The sequence below is a fragment of the Pollicipes pollicipes genome, unplaced genomic scaffold (genome assembly GCF_011947565.3).
Source record: "Pollicipes pollicipes isolate AB1234 unplaced genomic scaffold, Ppol_2.1 Scaffold_3447;HRSCAF=4054_pilon_pilon_pilon, whole genome shotgun sequence".
In the NCBI taxonomy this organism is placed as follows: Eukaryota; Metazoa; Arthropoda; class Thecostraca; order Pollicipedomorpha; family Pollicipedidae; genus Pollicipes; species Pollicipes pollicipes.
Genome location: NW_023596297.1, coordinates 31,305,753 through 31,329,386, shown reverse-complemented (window position 1 = coordinate 31,329,386; position 23,634 = coordinate 31,305,753). Strand labels below are relative to the sequence as shown.

General features: G+C 53.3%; 1 protein-coding gene across 1 annotated transcript in view; it reads right to left on the bottom strand.

Moving 5' to 3' along the window:
• The window catches only part of LOC119092433 (cholecystokinin receptor type A), a 38,763-nt gene extending 22,256 nt beyond the window's left edge, over positions 1–16,507 (bottom strand). Inside the window, exon 1 of the mRNA XM_037215394.1 lies at positions 15,696–16,507. Within this exon, the coding sequence (XP_037071289.1) occupies positions 15,696–16,126 (431 nt within the window). The 5' untranslated portion in view covers positions 16,127–16,507. The remainder of the gene's footprint in view (positions 1–15,695) is intronic.
• Between the last annotated feature and the right edge of the window lie 7,127 nt (positions 16,508–23,634).

The following is a 23,634-nucleotide window of genomic DNA, read 5'->3' as shown; positions in this document are numbered from 1 at the left end:
CTGGGCACCATCCCTTCCAAGACATAATTCAACGGATTCCGCGCTGGTTTTGTCACTGGCATCTAATAAACCATTAGTTCCCTTCTTTGCACGCATTTTTGAGTCTTCGAATATGCTATTGCAACCAAATGAGGAACGAAAGCAGGATGATTACAGCACCGTCATATAGCCTCTAATTTGATAAGGTACAACGAACGGTACCCACCCGAGCGGAACCGTTTCATAACTCACTCAAATCACAACGCTCTTTAGACATTCGTGCTTCAGAAATATTTGTATAATTCACGAGACGCAAACATACTTTATGCTGAGGAAATGTTGTTAACACGCGCTCGGGTGGGGGGCAAATTGATCCCTCCCCCTGAAGGTTTTTCCAGAATGGTTTCCGAACAGCGCGGCGCAGCTGGGGTATAGGTTCAATTACCACCTCTCCTTCTTCAAAAGTGTTACTTCGAACAGCAGGAGGTTTTGTGGGATTGTGGTTCAATTGTCATAAGAGTTCAGTGAAACATTGACCTTTAGTTCTCCCTGAGGACAATGCTGGCTATGTGCTGTTAATATCACTCCTTCTGTAACCGGAAATCTCTGGCAGTGGGCCATTCTGCGGCGTTCATTCACATGCGTATTTTATCTGCAAGGCATGGATGTAAATGTGGTAACTATAATTATTGTTTTGCCAGCATTGGCGTGAAAATTGTTATGATTGAGCCCATAGCCTAATCACTGCATGTATCAAATTCAGGTTATGAAGGCCGAAAGCCTACCATGGATGCAGTCTGCATTGACAAGCGAAATCAGTATTATTTTTCTGGTATTGGGTTACTGACAGGATACTTATATGCATGTATATCTTTATGCATGGTTAAGGGAAAGGTTGCAACTTACAACCCATGCGCCTCACACCCTCTCATCCCCCTAATGTGATTGTCAGCAGACTCTGTATGCTTTGTTTTTGTAACAGACAATTTATATTCTGAATTGTTTGTATTTTTATATAATAAATCATTCAGGCAGCTTAATGATATAAATCAATATACTTCACTGGGGCGGCATAATTATGACAATTGGTGGCACAACATTGAGAGCTCCAACCCCACAAGTAGTTGAATAAGGCTACATAAATCAATTTCAATTGTCACTCCTACATTACGCATGGCAAATATCACAGGCCAGCTTCGATCATGCTGCGTAGCGTGCAAAGGCCAATTTTAGCTTGCTGATTGAATTCTAGTAATGTATGGATATTGGTGAAGAAATGTGTCATTCTGCTGTTCGAGCTGGATTTTTTCACAATTTGTAGCACATTTTCTTAAGCCAACGTGTGCAAAATAAGTAAAAAGGGGTTGTAGCTAAAAATTCTAGCCCTACCTTGATTCGCCGGTTCTTATAACACGGACTATCAACGGGGGAGGGGACGCACCGACGCTGTTTGCAAACTAAGACAGGCAGAGCCTCGCGAAAAAACAGTGCATTTTCGTTAACGGAATCTGGGGATTGGTGAAAGGTGTCGAATTTTCCTGAATATCAAGCTTTTTCAGCTTTGCATGTTTTTATGTACGAAAACATGCAACGTAGAAACGTAAAGAGACGCGTTCCTTGTTTAATTAACAGAACAAATGTATGTAGGCTTATCTGTCTCGAGCTTTATTTATAATGAATGGCTTCCTTAATGTGACAGCGTCAGCCCTCCGCGCCCGGCCGTGGGGCTCCTTGCAGTGCTCGTAGGACACCATCGCTGCTTTGAAGCCAGAAACGCTAGGGACACGCTTTTGTTTTCAACACACGCACGGTGGATGTCCCAAGGGCTACCAAAGAGATGAGCACGACTGCACAATATGCGGGACTGGTATCCTCAGAGAACCTTAGGGGGGGGGGGGGGTCGCACCGCCCTCTTCCCCTTCCGCCAAGACGAGTATATAGTTCAGAAAGAACTAGCAGCTTGATGCGAACCTCTCACTAAATTTCAGTATCATTTACTTGTTGGGGCATGGAAAAAGGCGCCCCCCAGACAACACAAGGTGCGCCAGGCTTGGGGAATGTTTAAGGTATGGTAGAAGGTTTATGACGGTTGAGATGAGACTCAAAGCGCATGTGGCTTTCCATAGGGGGATGTACGTCATCCCCCAGTGCTGCATGCAAGCAGTTCAAACTCCGTCATGTTTTCAGCTGCCCTGGCTATCTGGGCCCTTCGTTCTTTTCGCGGTCGAGGAAAGCAAATCGAGCCGTAGATCGAGTTTGAACGCGAAGCCCCGGCAAGTCCCAAGGGTGGAAATAGATTACTATTGTCACTGGGCTATGCCATAGTCCAGGCCCGGTGTGCCTGCTTTCCTAGGAGCAGCACTTATCCTGACAGCAGTGGAAGGGAATCGTATAAATAAGCGTTTGTTTGCGTGCACAATACTGCAAATTGCAGTGATTAAAGAGACTTTCGGTAGTAGGCTAACTCATGGTGGCGCTACTGGACATGGACTTCATCACCATTTTATGTCATAGGGTATCGCATTACGCTGCTGACGACAATCTGGCCTGCAGACATTCAGCCGACGACGAAAAGTACACTTTTACCAGGCGTGTCCTTTTGTCAGTGCCGTCACCGACACTGACATGCCACAGGCAGGGTGAGGGCACTTTTGCTGTGAGTTTTCGCGAAGGTTGACCCAGGTCACTGTGAACAGATCTCACGTAAATCTGTGCATATTTTTGGTTGTGCATTTAACTAGTTCTTCTCAAAAGCTATGGCGTGTAAGGACTAATGAATGTTACCATAATTACTTCTATGTAATGCACTTCGAAGTAACTCACGGTGCAACTTCCTTTAAATAGCTCAGGGAAGCTGCTTAAAACCAGAAACATTTAAACGAAACCACTTGGAACGGCCAAACTCCCGAAGAACTGTGCTGACTCGCACGTCACCCCCCTCCAACAGGCCGGAGCAGTTACGCTTGGACAGAGACGCGGCCCGGTCCCGCCATTGGATAGAGACGCGCCCGGTCCCACCATTGGACAGAGGCGCGGCCCGGTCCCGCCATTGGATAGAGACGTCGCCCGGTCCCACCATTGGACAGAGACGCGGCCCGGTCCCGCCATTGGATAGAGACGCGCCCGGTCCCACCATTGGACAGAGGCGCGGCCCGGTCCCGCCATTGGACAGAGACGTCGCCCGGCCCCGCCATTGGACAGAGACGCGGCCCGGTCCCGCCATTGGAAGGAGACGTCGCCGTATCCCGCCATTGGACAGAGACGCGGCCCGGTCCCGCCATTGGACAGAGACACCGCCCGGTCCCGCCATTGGACAGAGACGTCGCCCGGCCCCGCCATTGGACAGAGACGCGGCCCGGCCCCGCCATTGGAAGGAGACGTCGCCGTATCCCGCCATTGGACAGAGACGCGGCCCGGTCCCGCCATTGGACAGAGACGCCGTCCGGTCCCACCATTGGACAGAGACGCCGCCCGGTCTCGCCATTGGACAGACACACCGCCCGGTCCCGCCATTGGACAGAGACACCGCTCGGTCCCACCATTGGACAGAGACGCCGCCCGGTCTCGCCATTGGACAGAGACGCCGTCCGGTCCCGCAACTGGACAGAGACGCCGCCCGGTCCCACCAGTGGACAGAGATGCTGCCCGATCCCGCCATTGGATAAAGATGCGGCCCGGACCCGTCATTGGGCAGATGCGCGGCCCAGTCCTGCCATTGGACAGAGACGCGGCGCGGACCCGCCATTGGACAAAGACGCGACCCTGGTCCCGCCGTTGCTATCGCTGGTCAACAGACAAAGCGCCCGGGACAGGTGGTCGCACGTGTGGCCAGTCTTATTACCTATTTAGCCTGGTGTCATCTCTACATATTGGTCTGCAATCAGTTTGATAAGTGAATGTGATAATGACACCAGCCAGACGGGAGTAAAACACGCTTCTGGTGACCGCAAACGTCAATCGTGGCAGCTCCATGGCCAAACGAATTCTCATGTAAATTGCGCAAATCCCCCGTTGGTGTACCCATTAACCACTGGCATAACCTCTGACCCCATCCGTGGCGACACCATCAGGCGTGTGTCCGTGCCCCAACCACGCGCAGATAACAATTTTCATCAACGAAGCTACTTGCGCTGTGCCTGCAGTCAGACAAACACGCCTGGTACCGGCCGGCTGTCATCAACATCGCTTCGCTCCGTGCCGCCCCCCGCTTAGCGGCAGGAGACGTGATGACGGCTAACGGGGGCAACTTGTCAGCGGCGCCTGATCGGCGCCGAGACGCCGGCCGAGTGGCCGCCGACTGGTCGTTAACGGCGGCATCAGCGCCGGCAGTGATCAGAGATAATGGCCGCGGCGCCAGAGTACCTGCCGCCCGGCCGGCGCGCGCCGCGAGCGGCCGGGTTAGATACGACGCCGGGCACGGCCTGCGCAGATGGCCAGACCCGCGAGCTGAACAGATCGGGAATAATGGTCGGCGCGTGTGGCCGAGTGGGAGTACAAATGGCCGGAGCCGGTGACGGGGAAGGGAGGGGGGGGGGGGGAGCAGACGACCATGGACATGTGTGTGTGTGTGGGGGGGGGGGGGGGCAGATGGCCCTGTGACGACGAAAAGGTGATACTGCACTCAGATGAAAACGGTGTGGAAAGAGGCACGGAGACAACCTGCATAAGACACAGAAAAAGAGAGAAAAACAACAAAGCGCTGATCATGAAGGAAGCAAGAACTGCTCATAGCGGCTTCGACTGCCCGCGGGACACGTTCAGCATCAGTCAGCAGTCCCTGAGTCGGCGGAGCGCTATCACAAGCAGCCCCAACTGGCGCTCCCGGACGACGACTTTGTCATACGAGTTCAGTGCTGTTGCGCTATCACAACAATAAATCCTCGGCCGTTCACTTTGTCGCTTCCGGGAACATTTATAGAGCAAGCACGTTGCAGAATGCAGCCTTATCTCACGGAGGCAATCTATATGGTCCGAGGCACTCCAGATAGTCGTCTTATATCATTGGATTGAATATCAACAGACAGCTGTCCACACTAAAATGTGCGCTACTAGACAATTTCACGATGCTTGTTCGTGTTTAAATAATTTCTAGAGGCTGCACAGAGCGTCAAGAATGGTTGTTATAAAAAGGAAGCGTGTTCCGCAAAATAGTTTTGATAATCGTGAATGCTGCCGAACATTTCAGCGCTTGCATTTCAAGGAAATATTTCTGACAAGTCAGGTTGGGCTGAAAATGTTACCAACAGGCTGTTTGAAGCACTAAAAACTTTTGTTCTTGAAAAAATCGACCGAAACATTTTGCATAATTCACTGAAAAGTTGCAAAATTGTTTGAGACAATTGTCAAGCACTTTTTTTCGTCAAACACCTTCATCAAAAAAATCTTCATACATAACCATGTGTAGTTTTTATATTGACAAATCAATTGCCTAGATATTTGTATAGCCACGCTTTGTTTAAAGCACAAGATCAAGTCGAAAGCAGTGCGAAGCAGGTCTGCAGTCACCCTCCCATGCGATCGAAAAAAAAACCATTCAGTTTAATGACATGCCTGGTTAATCATCCGCCCAGCTCACGAACCGAGGAACTTGCGAGCAAACTGATCAACTGAATGTTGTCAATCATTAAACACTCATACACCCATCTCATACACTTGAACAATCCTTTGTCATTTGTGGAGCCACGCAGTTCTTGCACCGGTCAGCTTCACCCGTGAGGCTACGACGTTGAAAGTGCTGAAGCCTAGTGCTGACGTATTTCGTCACCGCTGCCAAACAGCATTGGGGAACAAGTTTCATCTTCAATCTCATGCACCTCTATCGACGCGTACCAGGTGTGGGGCAAATCAGAGAACCAAGCAAACCATTCATGTGGCGTGGCTCGGGCCCACAGCACCTCCGCAGTGCCCAGACTAGTGCGGACATGACGTATATCAGTCACAACACCTGACGAGTAGTAGTGATGGCCGGGGGAAGTCAACATACCTAATACATGACATGCTTTATAGACTGCAGCCGGCAACCCTGATGGCTCACTTTCAACAGTAATCGTCAGCATATGACGTACTTAAAAGCAACAGTCAATCAAGAATCCGTCACATTCCACCATTGTTAAATTTTAAGACGTCGCTCGTACATCATGTGCCACATTTGCTGCTTCCGTCACCGGTTGCCCCATTCGCCAATTCTCGTGACTATTCCGGCACCACGTTGCTTTTACCAAGCTGTACCACCGGACAATGATCACCCACTTTAGGACCACATCTGTACGCGGGCACGCGGCCACATCCACATGACTAAACCACACAGTGACGCCCGACTGCGAGTCACTTTGTAACCTGGCAGAGGGTGTACTCAAGCAACACTTTAGATATAACCTTCGTCGAAGTCATATGCATTTCAAAATATATGATTAGTCATAAATCGTAAATTAGCAGTGAAAGGCAGCTAATTACAAAGACATCAACATAGGCCGATTGCGTAAGGGAATATCATAAGCACGTTTACTTTACACTAGAAAATTGTTACCGATGAAAAATTTTCAGGTCCAACCGGCATTGCCTGGTGACGCATTTCACCTTACGCCTGAAGACAGCGTATCGATAACAAACAGCTGTACATGCCTGACTGGTTTCCGCTTTTAACTCGCTAGTTGCCATTTACCTGGCAACTATAATAACATTAATATCTAATAACTCTGGCACCTACAATGCCGAGTTTTCCCTTGGTGCTGGCAGAGAAGCCCGCGATGCCAACAAGTGACACATCGCTCCCCGGGGAGACGAAGTGGATTTAGTGCTGCAGTTAACTAGAAGTATTTTTCCAACGTGATATTTTACGATATCCAAGCGGAGGCCACTCTGCGCCTTGCCGCCAAAAAGGTTTGGCAGACAAGATACCGCACTCTCCGCTCAAAGGGTTCGAGGACGGTGCAAGTGGCTATCCAGAGCCGCCTGTCAGAGCTGAAGTGGCGGTCGATGGAGAAGCTTCCTGTGCCCCCCGACCTGACACCAACCGGGACGGATTTCCGAAAGTCGGATGTCGCGTCGCCAGGTCTTTCCACGGAGCCGAGTGCCGGCCGCTGTACGTCAGATCCGTCATACGTGTCGGAAGCTGTAATGTTAGTCCAAGGCGTGTGAAGGTCAACTGCGTCATCTGAAGGTCGCACCCAGGAATGAAGGTGGGTGGTAGCGCATGAGATGCTGGCGCGTGTGTCGTAAGCGGAGTGCTCCACATTTGTTTGAGGTTTTGGACTGAAATAGCCATTTTGAAGATCATTAAATGCAGTTTATGGCCCTGCTTCTCCTAAGACCCAGACCCGTCTAGTTTCTGAGCCACATGCCCACGAAGATGTGCCTGATTTCGTGCAGACTATTTCAAGGTCACCCAGGCATCCATGATGCCATAATAATGTCACAGAAATCCTGTCATTCCATTGGTCATGCAGCGATCGAGGCCAGTACAAATATAATTATCACGTCGTTCATATCCCGTGTTCGTAAACATCATTTACAGGTATAACGGCCGTCAATTGGCTCTCAATAAATGTTGTGCAAGGCACCATGTCATAATCAACCAACGACAACTTGAGGAGCATATTTACTAAACAGAAACTTATGTTGTCTAGAGCAGCCTTTTCCACTGACCAGCATGCCAATAAATATCAGTAGGCTTATTTCATCACATCTGATGCTTGCTTTATTATATTAAAATGGGGAACATTCCGCTTGAGCCTTACTGATCGATACCTTTTGTTTAATCGCCGTCTGCGTCTTTGAAATGGATGAGCGTTTATCAAAGCAAATCCTCTCTCCAAGGCTCAGGACAGTGTCAAAAGGTGGTCTGGAGCGCGACACGTTCTGCGCCGGGGCCGCAAGCTGGTCCTCAGCTCCCCCGCATCTAAAAATCAATTAACGACGGCCTCCGTGACTAAAACCACGCGCAGGATAAAACCACCCGCAGTGGCCAAACAGACCATGACCAACCGCCACACAACTGCGCAGATCTCACTGCACTTCGCAGGTCTGCCGGTACTCTGCTGGGCAACCAAAGTCGAACGAGACGGCAGATATGCTATAGCTGCGTCCTGAAGGCTGCTGTAGCCGAACATGTGGTCAGTGACCCTTCATCTCTCCTCTCCATCGTGGTCCACCGTGGCTGCCCGCCGGACGTGCCGAGCAGAGCAAACTGAACAGGTTGGCCAGTAATTGTACACCAAGGGCAAAACCACACTTGTCGCCTGCGACACAAAGCTTTCAGAGCTATTTGTGCTCGATGTTTATCTGAGCTCCTGCGTAGCTTAGATGACAGTATTACATCAAGTCCAAAAGACGCCTGTCGTTTTGAAATACGGAAACATGAGGGTAGTGTTTTTTTCGGTGCTCAGGTGAACCGGGCTTCGCATCCAAGTTCTGTTTTCTGTCTTTAAGTTATTTATTTTCTTTCTGTTTATTTATTCTGTATGACAGACATCAATCCCATTTTCACAGACTGCCACACACATGCCCATTACTATCCTAGACACTGTTGAGTAGAAAAAGAAACATCTCATTCTTGCGTCCATTCATGCGAGGAAAGCCAGCGGCTCACACATTAGAGCCCACGTAATTCGCAAGCATTTAGGTAAGCTGAACATACCACTGTCTACGCTGCTCAGTTAATCCACTGTATATTCCCTGACCCAGTGGAAGGCAGCGAATACCATCCATACTTACAATAAGGCTGATAAAAAACGGAAATTACCGTCGCCTTCCTACTTGCACCTTTAACAGGGTGCTGCAGACAATTTCAGATAGCGAGCTGATGAAGCACTCGTCTTCTTTTTTGCCGACCGCGCAGCCTGCTTTTCTTTGGCATTGTTCGTGCAGAACTAATGTCACCACGCATCACCTGCGTCGCGACCGAAACTCCAGATAGGGGGGGGGGGGGGGGGGTGACACGCGGACGCGGTCTACACAGAGGTTTTCGGCAACGTTTCAGTCCCCAAGCCATTAGCTGATGATCTCCAAACTTGAAAGCTTCCACAAGGTCTTCTACAAATTGCTTCACTGGTTTCTTTCATATGCGTCATTTAGAAACCCCAGTTGTTGTAAACGCAAGACAAAACAAAGACGTGAAATAGAGGAATTGCGCCGTCAGATGTAACGGAGCGTGCTCTAGTGACGCCACTTTTAATTACACTCTCTGCACATATCTCTGCTGAATTTGATTTAATCGGATCTCATCACCTGGCACCTCGTTTGCTGACGACGTCAGATCGTGTCGTCATATGAAGCCCCCTCTGAATGTGACCAGGTGCAAGCTGACCTGAATCGTCTCTGTAAGCGGTCAGCGAGCTGGCGGTGGAAACCGAATTCAGGCTGGTGTGCAGTCCTTCATGATGAGGCTGATAATACGTCCGATTCACTTTCGGTGGTTGGTAGATGATTTAGGTCGCGAGCGCGTTCCCGAAGTAAGTGATTTACGAGCCACCGTACATTCATAATCAACCATCCCGGCTCAAACTACCTTGCCATTTCCGGAACGAACAAGCTCAGTATCGAACAAGTATCGACAAGCTCATTTCGGATTCGCCTGCTTCAAAAATGCAATCAAAAACCTTGCCGGCCACTTACATCCGTGAGCTATCCATGCCGTATCTGTATCGCAGACGTGCGATGATCAGTCACGGTAACCAGGACGGTCAGGACGACCAGGTCACGGTCACGGTCACGGTCAGGACGACCAGGGCGTGTTTAGCACACAGCCCTGGTTTAGATGCACTCGCGAGCTCTCGATGACGCTGCTCAATCCCTTGAGTAACGGATGCTACTGTGAGCATAGAGTGGGTCTGCTCCCGAAGCACATGTACAAACAGATGAGGTGAGAGCTATCGGACTAGGCTAAACTCAGATCAGCTCATCCTACCTCAGCCGCCGTGAAAGCATGAGTGGACCATAATTACATAACATACCGGTGTCATCTTACCATCTACCGAATGTTTTTTTCAGCGACATTGCGGAGTGGTACAGCTAGTGTTCTAAAGGTTCGGGCCCTGCTCTAGCAACACATTTCCACGTATCCTATTAACATTTGAACTCCTTATACCAACAAGGGACCAATTTTGGGAGGCATGTCGTCGCGAATCGCAAGTTGTTCAAAGCGAACGTGCCGTCAATGGTTGTTCTAGGCGAACCAAGCGAAAGTGGCTTAAGCTTAAGACCACGTGACCGTCGGCACACATCGGCCCACACTTCGCCAATACGGTCGCTCGTTCTTTTTCCGTCAGCATGAACAGGTCTCTTGTTGCTGCTACGCCTGATCGTCGAGACTTCAGCTCAGTTTCGATGCGTGCTAATCAGCTTTTTTTAATGTGGAAAGTATAATCCCGTGTTGATCGCGTGTGAGTTATGCAAATGCGTTGATAGGCAATGTTGTGGTGGTATCGTGTTAAGAGGCTGTCATTTTACGCGTGAAATATGTTGACATATGCCGACATTATATATTGACATTTTGACGCTCCACGGAAATCCCGACTGATAAGTTCGCACGGCAGTATCTCACAAGTTGCCGTACAAGTTACTAAAAATGACAGCATTTATTTCCGAAAGCTTGACGGCGGCACGATCCGCACTTGCGAAGAAATAAGGCGGTGAAAGGTGGTAATGGCCGGGCAGTGCAGAACCCGGCCGTTAATGTTTCGACGTTTGCGGTTAGTTGACGTTAGATTTGTTCGGCCTGGGGTCCTGCTCCTGACTCGACGAAGCCGAAGGCTTTCGGCCGGCAAGTTCCGACTGAATCTTTCCACGCCCAGGGCCGTGCCCAGTCATTATCGTGCCACGTCGGTCCAGCGCCCTCTGGTGGCGCTGAGCCGCGTCCGCGCCACCGGCGGCCGACACGGTCGGTCGACGCGCATCCGTCCTCCCCCCGAATGCGAACGACGACCGACGAGGCGCCGTGACGACCGTCGCCATCTGCGCCGCGTCGGCGGCCACCGGCGATGCACCGATCCGCCGAGCGGCGCCGGGCCCAGCGGCGGGCAGGGGGCCGTCCCCGGAGGGCGATCAATGGACCACCTCCTGGGGAGGCCGGCTGAGAGTTGGAGGCCAGAGGGCAGCGACTGAATGTGGGAGCAATCAACCGCAGGCGCTTGGATCGGCACATTAGAAGGGAGAGGGGGCGGTGCTTTCGACCTTGCTGACCCTGGGAGCTCCATACTATGCATGTCGAGCAGTGACCAACACCAGCTATGCGACCGAACAACGAACGAAATAGCGAGGCGAACACCCAAACTGCGTCTGATGCGGTCAATCAGCGCTACTGTCTTAGCGCACGTCGAAGCAATGGAAGACACGTAACGAACGTGCCACCATTGCATCGCACTGCGCCCCACGGGTGTAGCGTCGTTTGGTTTTATGAACAAAGGCCATAGTTGTCGAATTTGTGTGCTCTGATTGCTCCGGAAATTTATCTCTAACAAGGATGAACTGTTTGAGGCTGTGTGCGTCTGATGCAGCTATTAATCATTCGCGGTTTAGTTTTCTTATTTCCGCCATGTTTTCATCCACGCGACCACCGAACGAGGCTAATGGTACCGGCAGCCACGCTCGGTGGCCGCTCACAAGGCGGTGCTGCAGTCAGAGATCGGTGTAGGGGCTCTTTGGAAGCCGTAGACGTGCATTATATCAAAGTTTTGATTGAAACCCCGGCCTAACTTCAAAGAGCGCGGGAAAGAGCATTGGGTCGAATGAACCCCCCGAGATGCCCGCGGGGAAATTCCTGCCGACAACTCGGGAGGGAGCGATCGACCCTGCTGCGGGGACGAAGCCAAACGCAATTCCTCATGCTCGTTATCCGGATATCAAAACCGAAAACGCGCTGCAGACATTAGGAGCTTTATAATAGGATTATTGTTGTGTGGAACGTTAACGTTATATTTATGAAGAGCACAGCTCATTGGACGTTTGCCATGGCGTTGATTGGCTGTGGCGGTCAGGCCAGCGCCGCCTGGTGTGGGCAGCTGAAATACGTCGTTAGGGGCGGTGACGGGGCGCCGTCTGTCTTGGTTCGCACGCCACGTGGGAGACAGTGTTGCAGACGGAGTCAGGGGTATAGGATCTCAGTCAGTTCGACGGACTCGACTCCCTGTAGCTCAGCCCTCATCTCCACAAACCCGACCAAGAGCACTCCTGGCCTCAACCGCTCTGCTTTTTAAGGCTGTACGCAAATAACTCAAAATTAACAAATTAATGGTTTACGGAAGAATGGAGAAGAGCGTTAGTATCACGGATGGAATGCTGGTTCGGACTAATGTTCTCGTCCGGCGTATAAATGTGTGCACCACGTTTCTGCCTGTTAAGTTTCAGTGCACAAACTCCGTGAAACGGTGTGTACATATTAGGAGACCACACGACGACGATAGTCTGAACGATTTTTCCATCCATGAAATTCTGAAATGTTTCAATTTCGTTCGAACATCCCAATGAAGTGGCTCCGATGTGAGAACAAAAAAGTGTCTGAAGGCACCTTTATCTATGCGATCCAAACCCAGAATCCCGTAACTTACTGTGTGAAAATACACGTTTGGCCAGATGGTTGCAAAAGTCGCATTCTGCGCTTCGTGTAAATTCGCTCGAATCGCATCGCAAATCACGCTGAGCCTGTGACGTTAAACTTGGCTAAGAATTTACCTATTTTCTCGTCGTCAATTGGTGCACACGGTTAAGAAGTCATCTTTCTTCTCATCTTCCAAGGTTGCAGAATCATCTCCTGCTTCAGAATTCCCCCAATTTATAAAGAAAATACCATCTGGCATAACGGTAGCTGGAAGCCTTTATGCAACCCACTCATTTGTGTGGCTGCGCGGGTGTTCTAATGACCTGCCTCGGTAAAATTCGCCACGTTCGGCGTTAACGGCTTTAAGTTGACGTAAGGTTTTCAGAACCTGGGCGGCGTAAGCTAGCGGGAAAGTTGTTCAATTGCCCTATGCAATATAATGGATCAGAGAGCTTCTAAAGTGAGCTGAAAATATATGTTATTTACAGCCAATCATATCGACAATAATAACACATATTTGCCGGAGGGCTCATCACTATTGATTTTCAATTTGTGCTATACCTCATCTTAAAACCATAAACGAGAACGCGGAAGCATCCGGAAACATGTATGCAAGTAAAAAAGTATGCCATCCTAAGCCAAGCAGTTCAGACCTAGTCGTCACTGGGGCATTATAACACCCTCAGCTGCTGAGACTACATGGTGTCGCCTGCCTCTTACCCTAGCAGAAAGGGTGGGCGCCACAGGAAATCAAACCCCGCACATCTGGTTTCCCAGACGCGGAGTAGCTAATGCAGACATGCATTTCAGACCGACAAACGTCACCGTTGATACAAAGCGCACTGCTACCAGGACTAGATACCAAGAGCGGAAATGCGATCACTTTAAAGGGAGCATACCACCTATTTTATGCTTTTCACTTCTTTGACTGGCAATACCAGCCTTTTCAAAAGTCTTCTGAATAAATCAGAACTTATATTTGAAGTAGCCACTCCGTCGGTGTAATCTCTTTGAACTCCCTGCTCACTACTATGAATGAAATATTTCTCATTTTCCTTGCTTTTCAACCTGACTGGTCGGTAATGCTTGCAGCACACGAATTCGTCAAAAGACTTGCATAATAAATGTTATGAAAACTTGAAAACGCTTTGAAAGCTAGAAACACGGTGTCAAGTGAAATTATTCAAAGAAAATGGAAACAAACCTGATGCTATTGTCACACGAATTCAACAGAACATTATACTATGGTTTTAATGTGTTCCCTAGCAGAGTGGCACAGCGGCGCACAGTGGTGTTTTACACAGTGGCTCTTGCCAAAACGCACGTTGGCTCTGAGAAACAGATATACCATATAGCCTATAGGATGCACGGGTTCAAACCTCGACCAATGGCTTCTCGGTAACTGGTCTTCGCTGCCCGCTGCGACAATTACAAGCCTTCATTTGCGCTAACATTTTTCATACCAGTAGAGATACCACTTTTGAGTCCGCAGTCCCATAATGTGCGGGTAAAACAGCCCAAAAATGACACCTCTAGCCTGTAACAGCTGACATCGACCATCAGGATTTGTTTCATAACACCGGCAGTCGCAACAACTGCAAAGCTCGTGGACTGGAACTACGGTTCAGGGCGACCCAGGAGAAACGAAATGTAGTGCTGTACACAACGTAAACAGCTTTATTGGGACTCAAAACTAATGCAACTCATTTCCTCAGGTTGTCTTTATGGTGCTTCAGTGGCCATCCCAGCGCTTTCGTTAGACGTACTGGTCTGAGGTTTGACCAGAGTATGCTTTTTAAATGCGCTTTTAAGGCGGGACACTCCCTCAACACTAAACAAAATGTGTTCCAAGCGTACGCGTTTCAGCATTGGGGAAGTGAGATACCGGATCCCACGTGGTCGCACATCTCAGTGCCTCGCCTGTCTACGTTCCGGTAGCATGCCCTATTAAACGTAAGTGCTCGAAGCATATTCGTGAGTGCGGATCAGTGAGCGACCGGCGCCAGCGTCTGGGAAGCCAACAACTGGGTGCGCCTGGCCTCTGAAAGGCAAACATGACTTTTACCAATTTACGCGAACTTGAGAGTGTGGTGAGTGACGTGTGTCGAATCCGCCTGTGTTGGAAACGTGGCTTAAAGATCACCGCCTGGCATTTCAGCATCGATCAGCCCATTGTAGCTGCCATGGCGGAATGTGGCATGTCTAAAATGGTATGTTCTGCTCAAACGTGCGTTATTTGCTAGTTTCTGTCAAACAGTCGGAGCCTGGCTACCACGCTGGTAAGCGGACAGTTTTCCCCGGCATTAGTGCGCCGAATCACGTAGGTAGGAGAGCTGCCGGCTAATTTCGTCAGGGGATACCAGGCACCACGGATATAGTCGACAGCAGCGACGCGTGACGAGCAGCTGTGCCGTTACGCGCGGACGCCGGCATGAAGTGTCCAGGGACCTTCCCCCGCCGCCTCTCCTGCTGTTTAGTGACCAGAGCAGCTCCTCTGCCGACGGCTGTAGGAGGCAACAGTGGCGCTGATTGCGCGCAATCGTCCACCCGAGAGAGCCATTAGACGCGGCGCACGCGTCCAATGGGTTCCTTGGACGCCTCAACAAGGGATTTGCCGCCGGAACAGTTCACGCCGAGCCCATCAGCAGAGATTTATCCCCCTGGGAGGTCTTCGTGTCGGCTTCGACTCGCACGCTTTCCGACGGACGTCTCATTGAGTCGGCATCGAGGGCGTGGTTGACCCCGGACAAGGAGGTGCCATGGTCCCCGCGCCATGCATGCCGTGAACGAGATATAAGAGAGTAGTGGGGCGAGATATCATATGCGATGATCGTGTCAGCAGCGCGCGGCACGGAGCTCAATGACATAGATGAGGCCGTGCGCATCGATACACCACCGCACGTGCTGCACGTGTGACTGTGCGACATCAATGGGGGAGGGGGGGGGAGGGGGGAGGGGAGGCCAAGCTACCGACCATCCCGCCCACACTTCATGCATGCATCGGCAAAACGACGTTGCATACGATCAAACCAAACCTATGTGGGCGATTCCCCTTCTCGCCATTTCCACAAACTGAACGCGGTTCACAACCCAGCGTGTCGACTCACGCCATCCACAGACGCATGGACACGCTGGCTCTCACACCCGCACGGACCACATGCTGCGCACCGGCCGCGGGACGTACCTCTCGAGAGAGACGGCGGTGAGGTTGAGCACGGACGCCACGGCCGACAGGATCTCGGCGTACTTGGCCATCTTGCAGACGGCGCCGCCCGCGTCCCACTGGATGACGAAGTAGTGGAGCGTCTCCAGCGGAGCGCACACGATCAGCAGCAGCAGGTCGGCCAGCGACAGGCTCACCAGGAACAGGTTGGTGGCCGTGCGAGACTTGCGGTCGCCAGCCATCACGAAGACCACCAGCAGGTTGCCGACCACGCCGATCAGGAAGGTGACCGAGTGCGTGATCACCACCGGGATGAAGTACTGGTTGATGATCCACGGGATCAGCATTTCCTCCGGGTTGTCCATCGGCCAGATGTCCTGGTACTCGACTGTGCTGTTGGATGAACCGTTCGTTTCCGACGGTGGCTCGTCCATGGCGAAGGACTCGTCCATGGCGTCGGCGCGGGTTGACGCGTGGCTCAAGCCACCGGACGAGCGCCAGTCACCTGGGGTCAGGTCGGACGGGGGCTGTCTGGCCGGTCAGCGGTGCAGGACCAACGTGAGCCGTCGGTCAGTAGGTCGTGGTCGGCATGGAAGTCACGACCTGACACTGATTCCAGCGATGGCCAACTTGGTGATGGGGAAGATGATGATGTTTCCAGATGGCGGCCGGACCGCAACGTCACACAAGGGGCGAGTCGAGCAGGTCCGGAGGCCGAGACCGGGCCAGCAACGGCGGCGCCCCCAGCTCCCGTAGCCCCAGCGTGGAATGCAGCGGCACGTGCGTGTCGAGCCGTGACGTCACGGATGAAGGTCACGCGGCGGCTGCGGTCGCGCTGCCAGTCTGGAAATAACGACAACGGTGTGTGTTTCAGCGGTGCCGACCCCCAGCCGATACTGGAGGCGGGCCAGCGACAGGCGGGAGATCACAATCGCCCGCGGGTGTCTCACTTCGTTCGTCCTGTCTCAGGAGGCGAAGGTAGTCACGGAAAGGCATGCTGCTGGGCCTCATGGGGTGAGGCTTGGTCTCGGACACATGTCGCCTGCTCATGTTTTGATTCTGAGATTAGCTAAATGTTTGCGTGTCGTATTCCGGTTAGCAGATTTGGCGGCACGAATGAGAAGCACAGGCATCAGTGATCATGAATCATCTCATCCGACCATCTCATCTCATCTCACTCATCGCACCATCATTTCAAAAACGATCATTTACATGTGTGTTGCGCAACACCTTAATATCGAGTAGCAGAACATGGACTTTGAAATATAAAACCTTGGATCCCCTTGTCGGGCTACCAATGATCTAGGAGAAGATTGGGAGCATCATTTAAAACTCGCTCAGCCTGACGCCTATCTTATGTTCCTGCTCTCGACCTCTTCGCCTACCAGAATACGAGCCGCTCAGAACTTCCACATCACAATGAAATACGGCGAAATCAGGAAACAAATCACTTCGCGAGGAACTCAAGCTCATGGCTGAATGGTAGCACGAATGCTCCACTTTGGTTGCAGGGTCTCGCGGGCGTGCTGATTGCCCAATCCCTTTGCAAAATTGTGGTGCTGACCCAGCTACGATGCATGTGCAGAAGTGTTAACACCGCGACCACACTTGCATTGTATGCGTGAACATGGCGTATCAACCATCGTTACAACATCCAATCGTGATCTTTAGCATGACTTGTACGACACGTTGCAGAAAACGTCATCAGGGGAATGAAAAACTGTCGGTTACAAGAACACAAGGATCGGGGAGGGGACACCGAAACGGGTGCAATGCTGGTAAGTCCTCGACGTCGTCCGCTATCTGATCCGTGCACTACGTCCGGTGGTACAACTAGTGGATGCAGGGATGTCAGCTCCCTGGGGCCCACGGACTCACTGGGGCCCACGGGCTCGCTGGGGCCCACAAAATTCCCGGTTGGTTGACGTCAGAAGTCGCTCGGTCTGGCGGCCTCCCTTGTAGTAATGAAGGGTATGTCTTAGCATGCCTCCATGCATGCCTCCCTAGCATGCCTTAAAACATCAATCCTTGCGGCCTCCCGCAAGAATTGATGTTTTATGAGTACCATTCTTTTCTCCGTTTCGGCGCCATCTTTATTTTACGCCACTGCTGCACCTACGCATATTCCCCCTCGGGAAACCTGACGGGGAAAACTGGATTCTTCATTACCATTATGCCTGACTACGGGTCGAGGCAGAGACGACTCCTCAATCAAGGCGTGCTACGCGAGCCAATGCAGAATCGTTGAACCGAAGCTGAGCTAACCACGTTGGTTAAAAGCATTTATGAGTCGACTTCGATGGAAACGCAAGAATAGGTATTCTTAGTCTAGCATCTCTGGGATGCGATTCAGAAGGGGCACTGAAAACATTGCTCGCAAGTACGTTAGCTCCTAATGGCCAATTATACGCCTTATTTGCTATACAGGCTCCCACGAAGGCCTCACAACGCAGTATCTCCTTGACGTCTGCCATCGAAACTGACTCCTCCGGAATCGATTATTGACTTGATCTCCAACAGTACAAACCGCGGTGGACTTAAAGATGTGATTTGCTGCTTTGAGTCAGAGTCAGGATCAGTTACATGTAGTGTGAGTCGCAATAGGAGCGGATTCTTTTTTTAGCAGGACCAAACACAGGTTATTTTCGGAGACCTTTCAGCCCCTACCCCCTCCCCCCTGGTTTTCCTCAACACTGTCATTGGTATCATAATCTGTCACCTGCTTTTGCGGAGAGTACTCGCGTAGTCTGGTGAACCAAAAGAATTGTCGTACAGTCCAACAGAGCTCGATGAACAACAAAGCCCGCAGAAATCATACTACCTCATACTCCAGGAACTTTGAAAAAGCATCCGAGCGGCGGTCTACTGGCAGCCAGCACCCGTCACGAGTCGCCCACCACGGGGTGTCCGTCGCGAGGCGCCCGTCACGAGGCGCCCACCACGGGGCGCCCATCGCGAGGCGCCCACCACGGGGCGTCCGTCGTGAGGCGCCCACCACGGGGCGTCCTTCGCGAGGCGTCCGTCACGAGGCGCCCACCACAGGGCGTCCGTTGCGGGGCGCCCGTCACGAGGCGCCCACCACGGGGCGTCCTTCGCGAGGCGTCCGTCACGAGGCGCCCACCACAGGGCGTCCGTCACGGGGCGTCCGTCACGAGGCGCCCACCACAGGCGTCCGTTGCGGGGCGCCCGTCGCGAGGCGCCCACCACAGGGCGTCCGTTGCGGGACGCCCGTCGCGAGGCGACCGTCACGAGGCGCCCACCACGGGGAGCCCATCACGGGGCGCCCGTCGCGAGGCGCCCACCACAGGGCGTCCGTTGCGGGACGCCCGTCGCGAGGCGCCCACCACGGGGAGCCCATCACGGGGCGCCCGTCGCGAGGCGCCCGTCGTGAGGCGTCCGTCACGGGGCGCCCGTCACGGGGGCCCCGCTCACTCCGCTGGGTTCTGGTCGGACGTGCCCCCAATGCCGACCAGCCGATGCTTCAATAGCCTCGGCCTGCCATCAGCAACTGTCTGGGAAGTCTGGTGATGCGTCGCTCGGTCAGCTCACTGCGCCGTCAGCTCTAAACCAAGCACTCTGGACCAATCAGCAGCTGATCATGGCACGCTGGTGCGCAGCAGCTGTCTTAATAAAGAAGGATAACTTTAATGTACGTATATCTTGTTAAGCCCAGATAGTCATTAGGGACCAAACGAACCACGCACATGACACGGATCCCTTTTTGAGGGATCACTTTTTCTACTAGGGTCCGAAGGCTTCGCAAAATGCACACGCCGCCAAAAGATTGGATCTGCTCTACAGACATGCGGCGTCTCGGCGTTGTGAGCACGCCCAGCCGGCCCGGCGGCACAGCATGCCGTCCCTGCAGTGTCGCAGCGCGGCCTCGGCCGCGCGGTGGAATGCGACCCACCGCCGCGGGCGCTGACCGCCGTCCCGTGGCGGACCGTACGGGATGCGTGATAGGTGCGTGTATCGAAGCTGGCCTATGAGTGGCAGTTCACCAAAACTGAATGTTATGTCGTGCCTGCCTGGGGTGGCAGGGGCAGGACGCCACTGGACTCGGTCCAACACAGATCGCCGCGTCGCTACACGTCTCTCTCTGACCGAGCTGAGCCGAACCGCTGCACGAAGACACCACAATGACAAGTGGCGCAAAAATTAGCATCTGATCTTTAAGATGCGTTAAACTATACAAATCGCTCAGCTAAGCGTCTTATATCATCGCGTTTCCGACGTTCTATTGCCCGAGAAGATGTCGCATGGCGCCCGCCAGCTGTACCGAGAGATAGGCCACGGCACCTTCTTCTGACGCCGTCCGCACGCCCCCTTCGAGTCTGACTTGACACCACCCTTGTCAGCCTCTTGCATGACGTCTCACTTTACACCAGCGTGACACTTCGGCCCATCTATTGCGGCTGAAATAAACGCTTGGAATAAAACTAGTCGCACTCGTTAAACTCGTTCTTCTGCAGCCATGCCAAAGTGTGAACATTGCCGCTGCCTCCTTCACACACTCGTCCCCGCTCATTTCACTCTGACTTCACACCCCATCGTCTCCCACGTCACCCATTTCCGCGCGACTCCCAAACCGTCCGTCCCGACCGCCACTTTCGCCTCTGGCAGACCGTGAGACGGCCGTCGGTCCACGATCGAGGCCCGAGGTCGTGTCTTCCTCGGGCGGCCACCCTCCGCCGCCGTCGCCGCCACCGTGCTGCAGAGAGGTCGGCGAGTGGGACACATCGGCCAGACGAGAGCGCAACCAATCGAGAGGCCGGCCACTGCACCCGCCACTTGACGCCAGAGCACAACAGGCTGGAGGCGGCGGGCGGGCGTGGCGGCGACGCGCGGCCGCCCGCCTGGCACCCCTCCCCTCCCTCCTCCCCAGCTCTTACGCCCGGCGGCGCGGCGGCGACGCAGAATCGCCCCAGGCGCCCGCCGGACGTGGCCGCAACAGGTGCGGCCAACAACGAACAACCGACGCAACAGCAGAGGAGCCTGGACCGAGCAGCCGTTTAGCGTGGAGCGGGCAGCCACTGATCCTGGAGCGGGCAGCCGCTGAACACGGAGCGAGCAGCCGCTGAGCATGAAACGGACAGCAGCTGAGCGTGGAGCGGGCAGCCGCTGAACGTGGAGCGGGCGGCTTTTAGCCTGGAGGGTGCAGCCCCTGAGCATGGAGCGGGCAGCTTTTAGCCTGGAGGGGGCATCCACGTTGAGTGTAGAGCTGGCTGCACTCTTCAGTGCGTTCTTAAGTGCGTGACTTTCCCAATACTGCCGATATTTCATATGGTTGCGTAGAACCCAAACTGGCCAATAATTGCGTACGTGGGTCCACTACCTCAGTGATACGCAGAAGCGGTTATCTCCGCTGGAAGTTACGTAAGATGGTTGCGGTACGTATTTGCCATTGGCAGCCCAGGGGACGCTCGTGGTTCCCTGGCTGGCCGTTTGGGAAAAGGCTGACAAATTCTGATTGGGATCACATGTTTTTCAGCCTACATTCGCCATGGGGGGCTCAAGGAACGCTCCGGATGTAAGGGACGGGATGTGAATCGTAACCAGAGTATCTCGCTTTCGGAGCTGATCCCAAGCATAGCTGATTATATCTTTGTAACGTTGAAGTATGCGTTGTTTTAGTTAAGTAGCTGTCCGCACTCATTCGTAAAATATTATGCGTGTTCCTGTGGGCATAGCTAATGTTTCCAATATTGTGATAGTTAATCCTTTAGCGCTCCAGGACAAGTAAACTTCAAAGGATAAAGCGCGGAGGTAAAAGCAAAAATAAACAATATAAAATGGAGTAAAACACAGCCACAAATACTTCGTTTTAGTTGCCCAAAAGCCTATGACCAGATGTGGGTGACATACATGTGGGCGATGTCGTATTCGATTCACAGAGGGTTCCCTCACAGCTAAGCACAAGATGAACCCGAGTAGCAATTGTCGCTTATCAGGCTGCTATGATTTCGACAGTCAGGCCGCTGACGCACGGCAAAGATGTTTGGATCAATAACTTGTATGAAACACAACCAGTACCTAGATGAAAACACCAAATGAGCATTTTGAAACTGCTTTGAAAACATGGTGTTTTGAAATGACAAACAGGGAACTGGTTATTTTGGCTCGTTTGCTGATTTGGAGAAAATATATCCGCGCGACGCCGCGAGGTGCCAGATTGCCGGAGCGCGTTTCGACAACGTACCGCAAGACAGCGGTGCACAGCGGAGCAGTACTGAGTTAGCAAAAGTGGAGGGGCGGCTAGAGCGTCATACAGAGGAGAGGGGGCGAATGCGAGGAGAGAGAGAGAGAGAGAGAGAGAGAGAGATAAGAGAGAGAGGAGAGAGAGAAGAGAGGAGAGAGAGAGAGAGAGAGAGAGAGAGAGAGAGAGAGAGAGAGAGAGAGAGAGAGAGAGAGAGAGAGAGAGAGAGATAGAGAGAGAGAGGAGAGAGAGAGAGAGAGAGAGAGAGAGCACCGCTGCATATGCACACATATGCAGCGGTCAGTGCGGTGGCCGTGCATTAATGGCTATTGACCGGCGGACAGCGGGGCGGACACGCGGGCGCCACTTACCGAGCGGTAAACACGAGCTGGCCGGCAATACGGCGGCTCGCTGGCGTCCGGCCGACATCAGGCGCCACTCAGCTGTGTCGGTCGACTCAGCCCGCCCGCTCAGCAGCCCGACGGGCCGCCGCCGCTGCCGACCGCAGCGCGGTGCTGCCGTCGCGGAGAAGCTCGGTCGTAACGTGCGGTGTTGTCGCGGGGAAGTTACGCGTGCGTGGCTGGTTTGAAATGCCATCCGGAAGGACGCGTGCTAAGGTGAAACGTAGCCGCGCATTGTGGAAGCATGTGCGGATGCCTGAGAATGTTTTAGAATGTTTCCTGCGTGATGCCCTCGTCAAAGTTGCAACCGAACGCGATAGTGCTGGGTCGATGCCCTTACAGCAGGCAACACAAGTGCGCAGTAGCTTGTCAAGTTTAGCAGCGCACATCGTTACGCTGCGCTCTCCATCTCAGCGAGGTGAGCTGGCAGCACTCCTGCAAAATATTTATCAAATTGATAAACATTTAATTTTATTTTAATATCAAATTGAGGCCGAGCCTCGAGCACCTTGTAAGTTTTTTTTGGGGGGGGGGGAGGGGCAGCCCTATGGCACGGAGGCAGTGCTGTTCTGAATGTCAGCCGGCGATAGCGACGCATCCCATGGCACCGTTCGCACCAGTGCACCATCCTCCCGCCCCGCGTGCGACCCGCGCACGTTCCGTCCTCGGTCCGCCGGCGACACTTCCGTCGGGGGCGTGTGCCGTGCTGTCGCTCTCCCATCCGCTCGGCCGGCGGTGCGGTCCGCCGGCGACACCTCCGTCGGGGGCGTGTGCGGTGCTGTCGCTCTCCCATCCGCTCGGCCCGGCGGTGCGGTCCCGCCGGCGACACTTCCGTCGGGGTGTTGCCTGCTGTCGCTCTCCCATCCTCCGCCCCCGCTGCGACCGCGCACGTTCTCCCTCGGTCCGCCGGCGACACTTCCGTCGGGGGCGTGTGCCGTGCTGTCGCTCTCCCCATCCGCTCGCCGGCGTGCGGTCCGCCGGCGACACCTCCGTCGGGGGTGTGAGCCGTGCTGTCGCTCTCCCATCCGCTCGGCCGGCGGTTCGGTCCCCGGCGACACCTCCGTCGGGGTGTGAGCCGTGCTGTCGCTCTCCCATCCGCTCGGCCGCGGTGCGGTCCGCCGGCGACACCTCCGTCGGGGGTGCCGTGCTGTCGTCTCCCATCCGCTCGGCCGGCGTGCGGTCCGCCGGCGACAACTTCCGTCGGGTGAGCCGTGCTGTCGCTCTCCCATCCGCTCGGCCGGCGGTGCGGTCCGCCGGCGACACCTCCGTCGGGGGCGTGTGCGGTGCTGTCGCTCTCCCATCCGCTCGGCCGGCGGTGCGGTCCGCCGGCGACACTTCCGTCGGGGGTGTGAGCCGTGCTGTC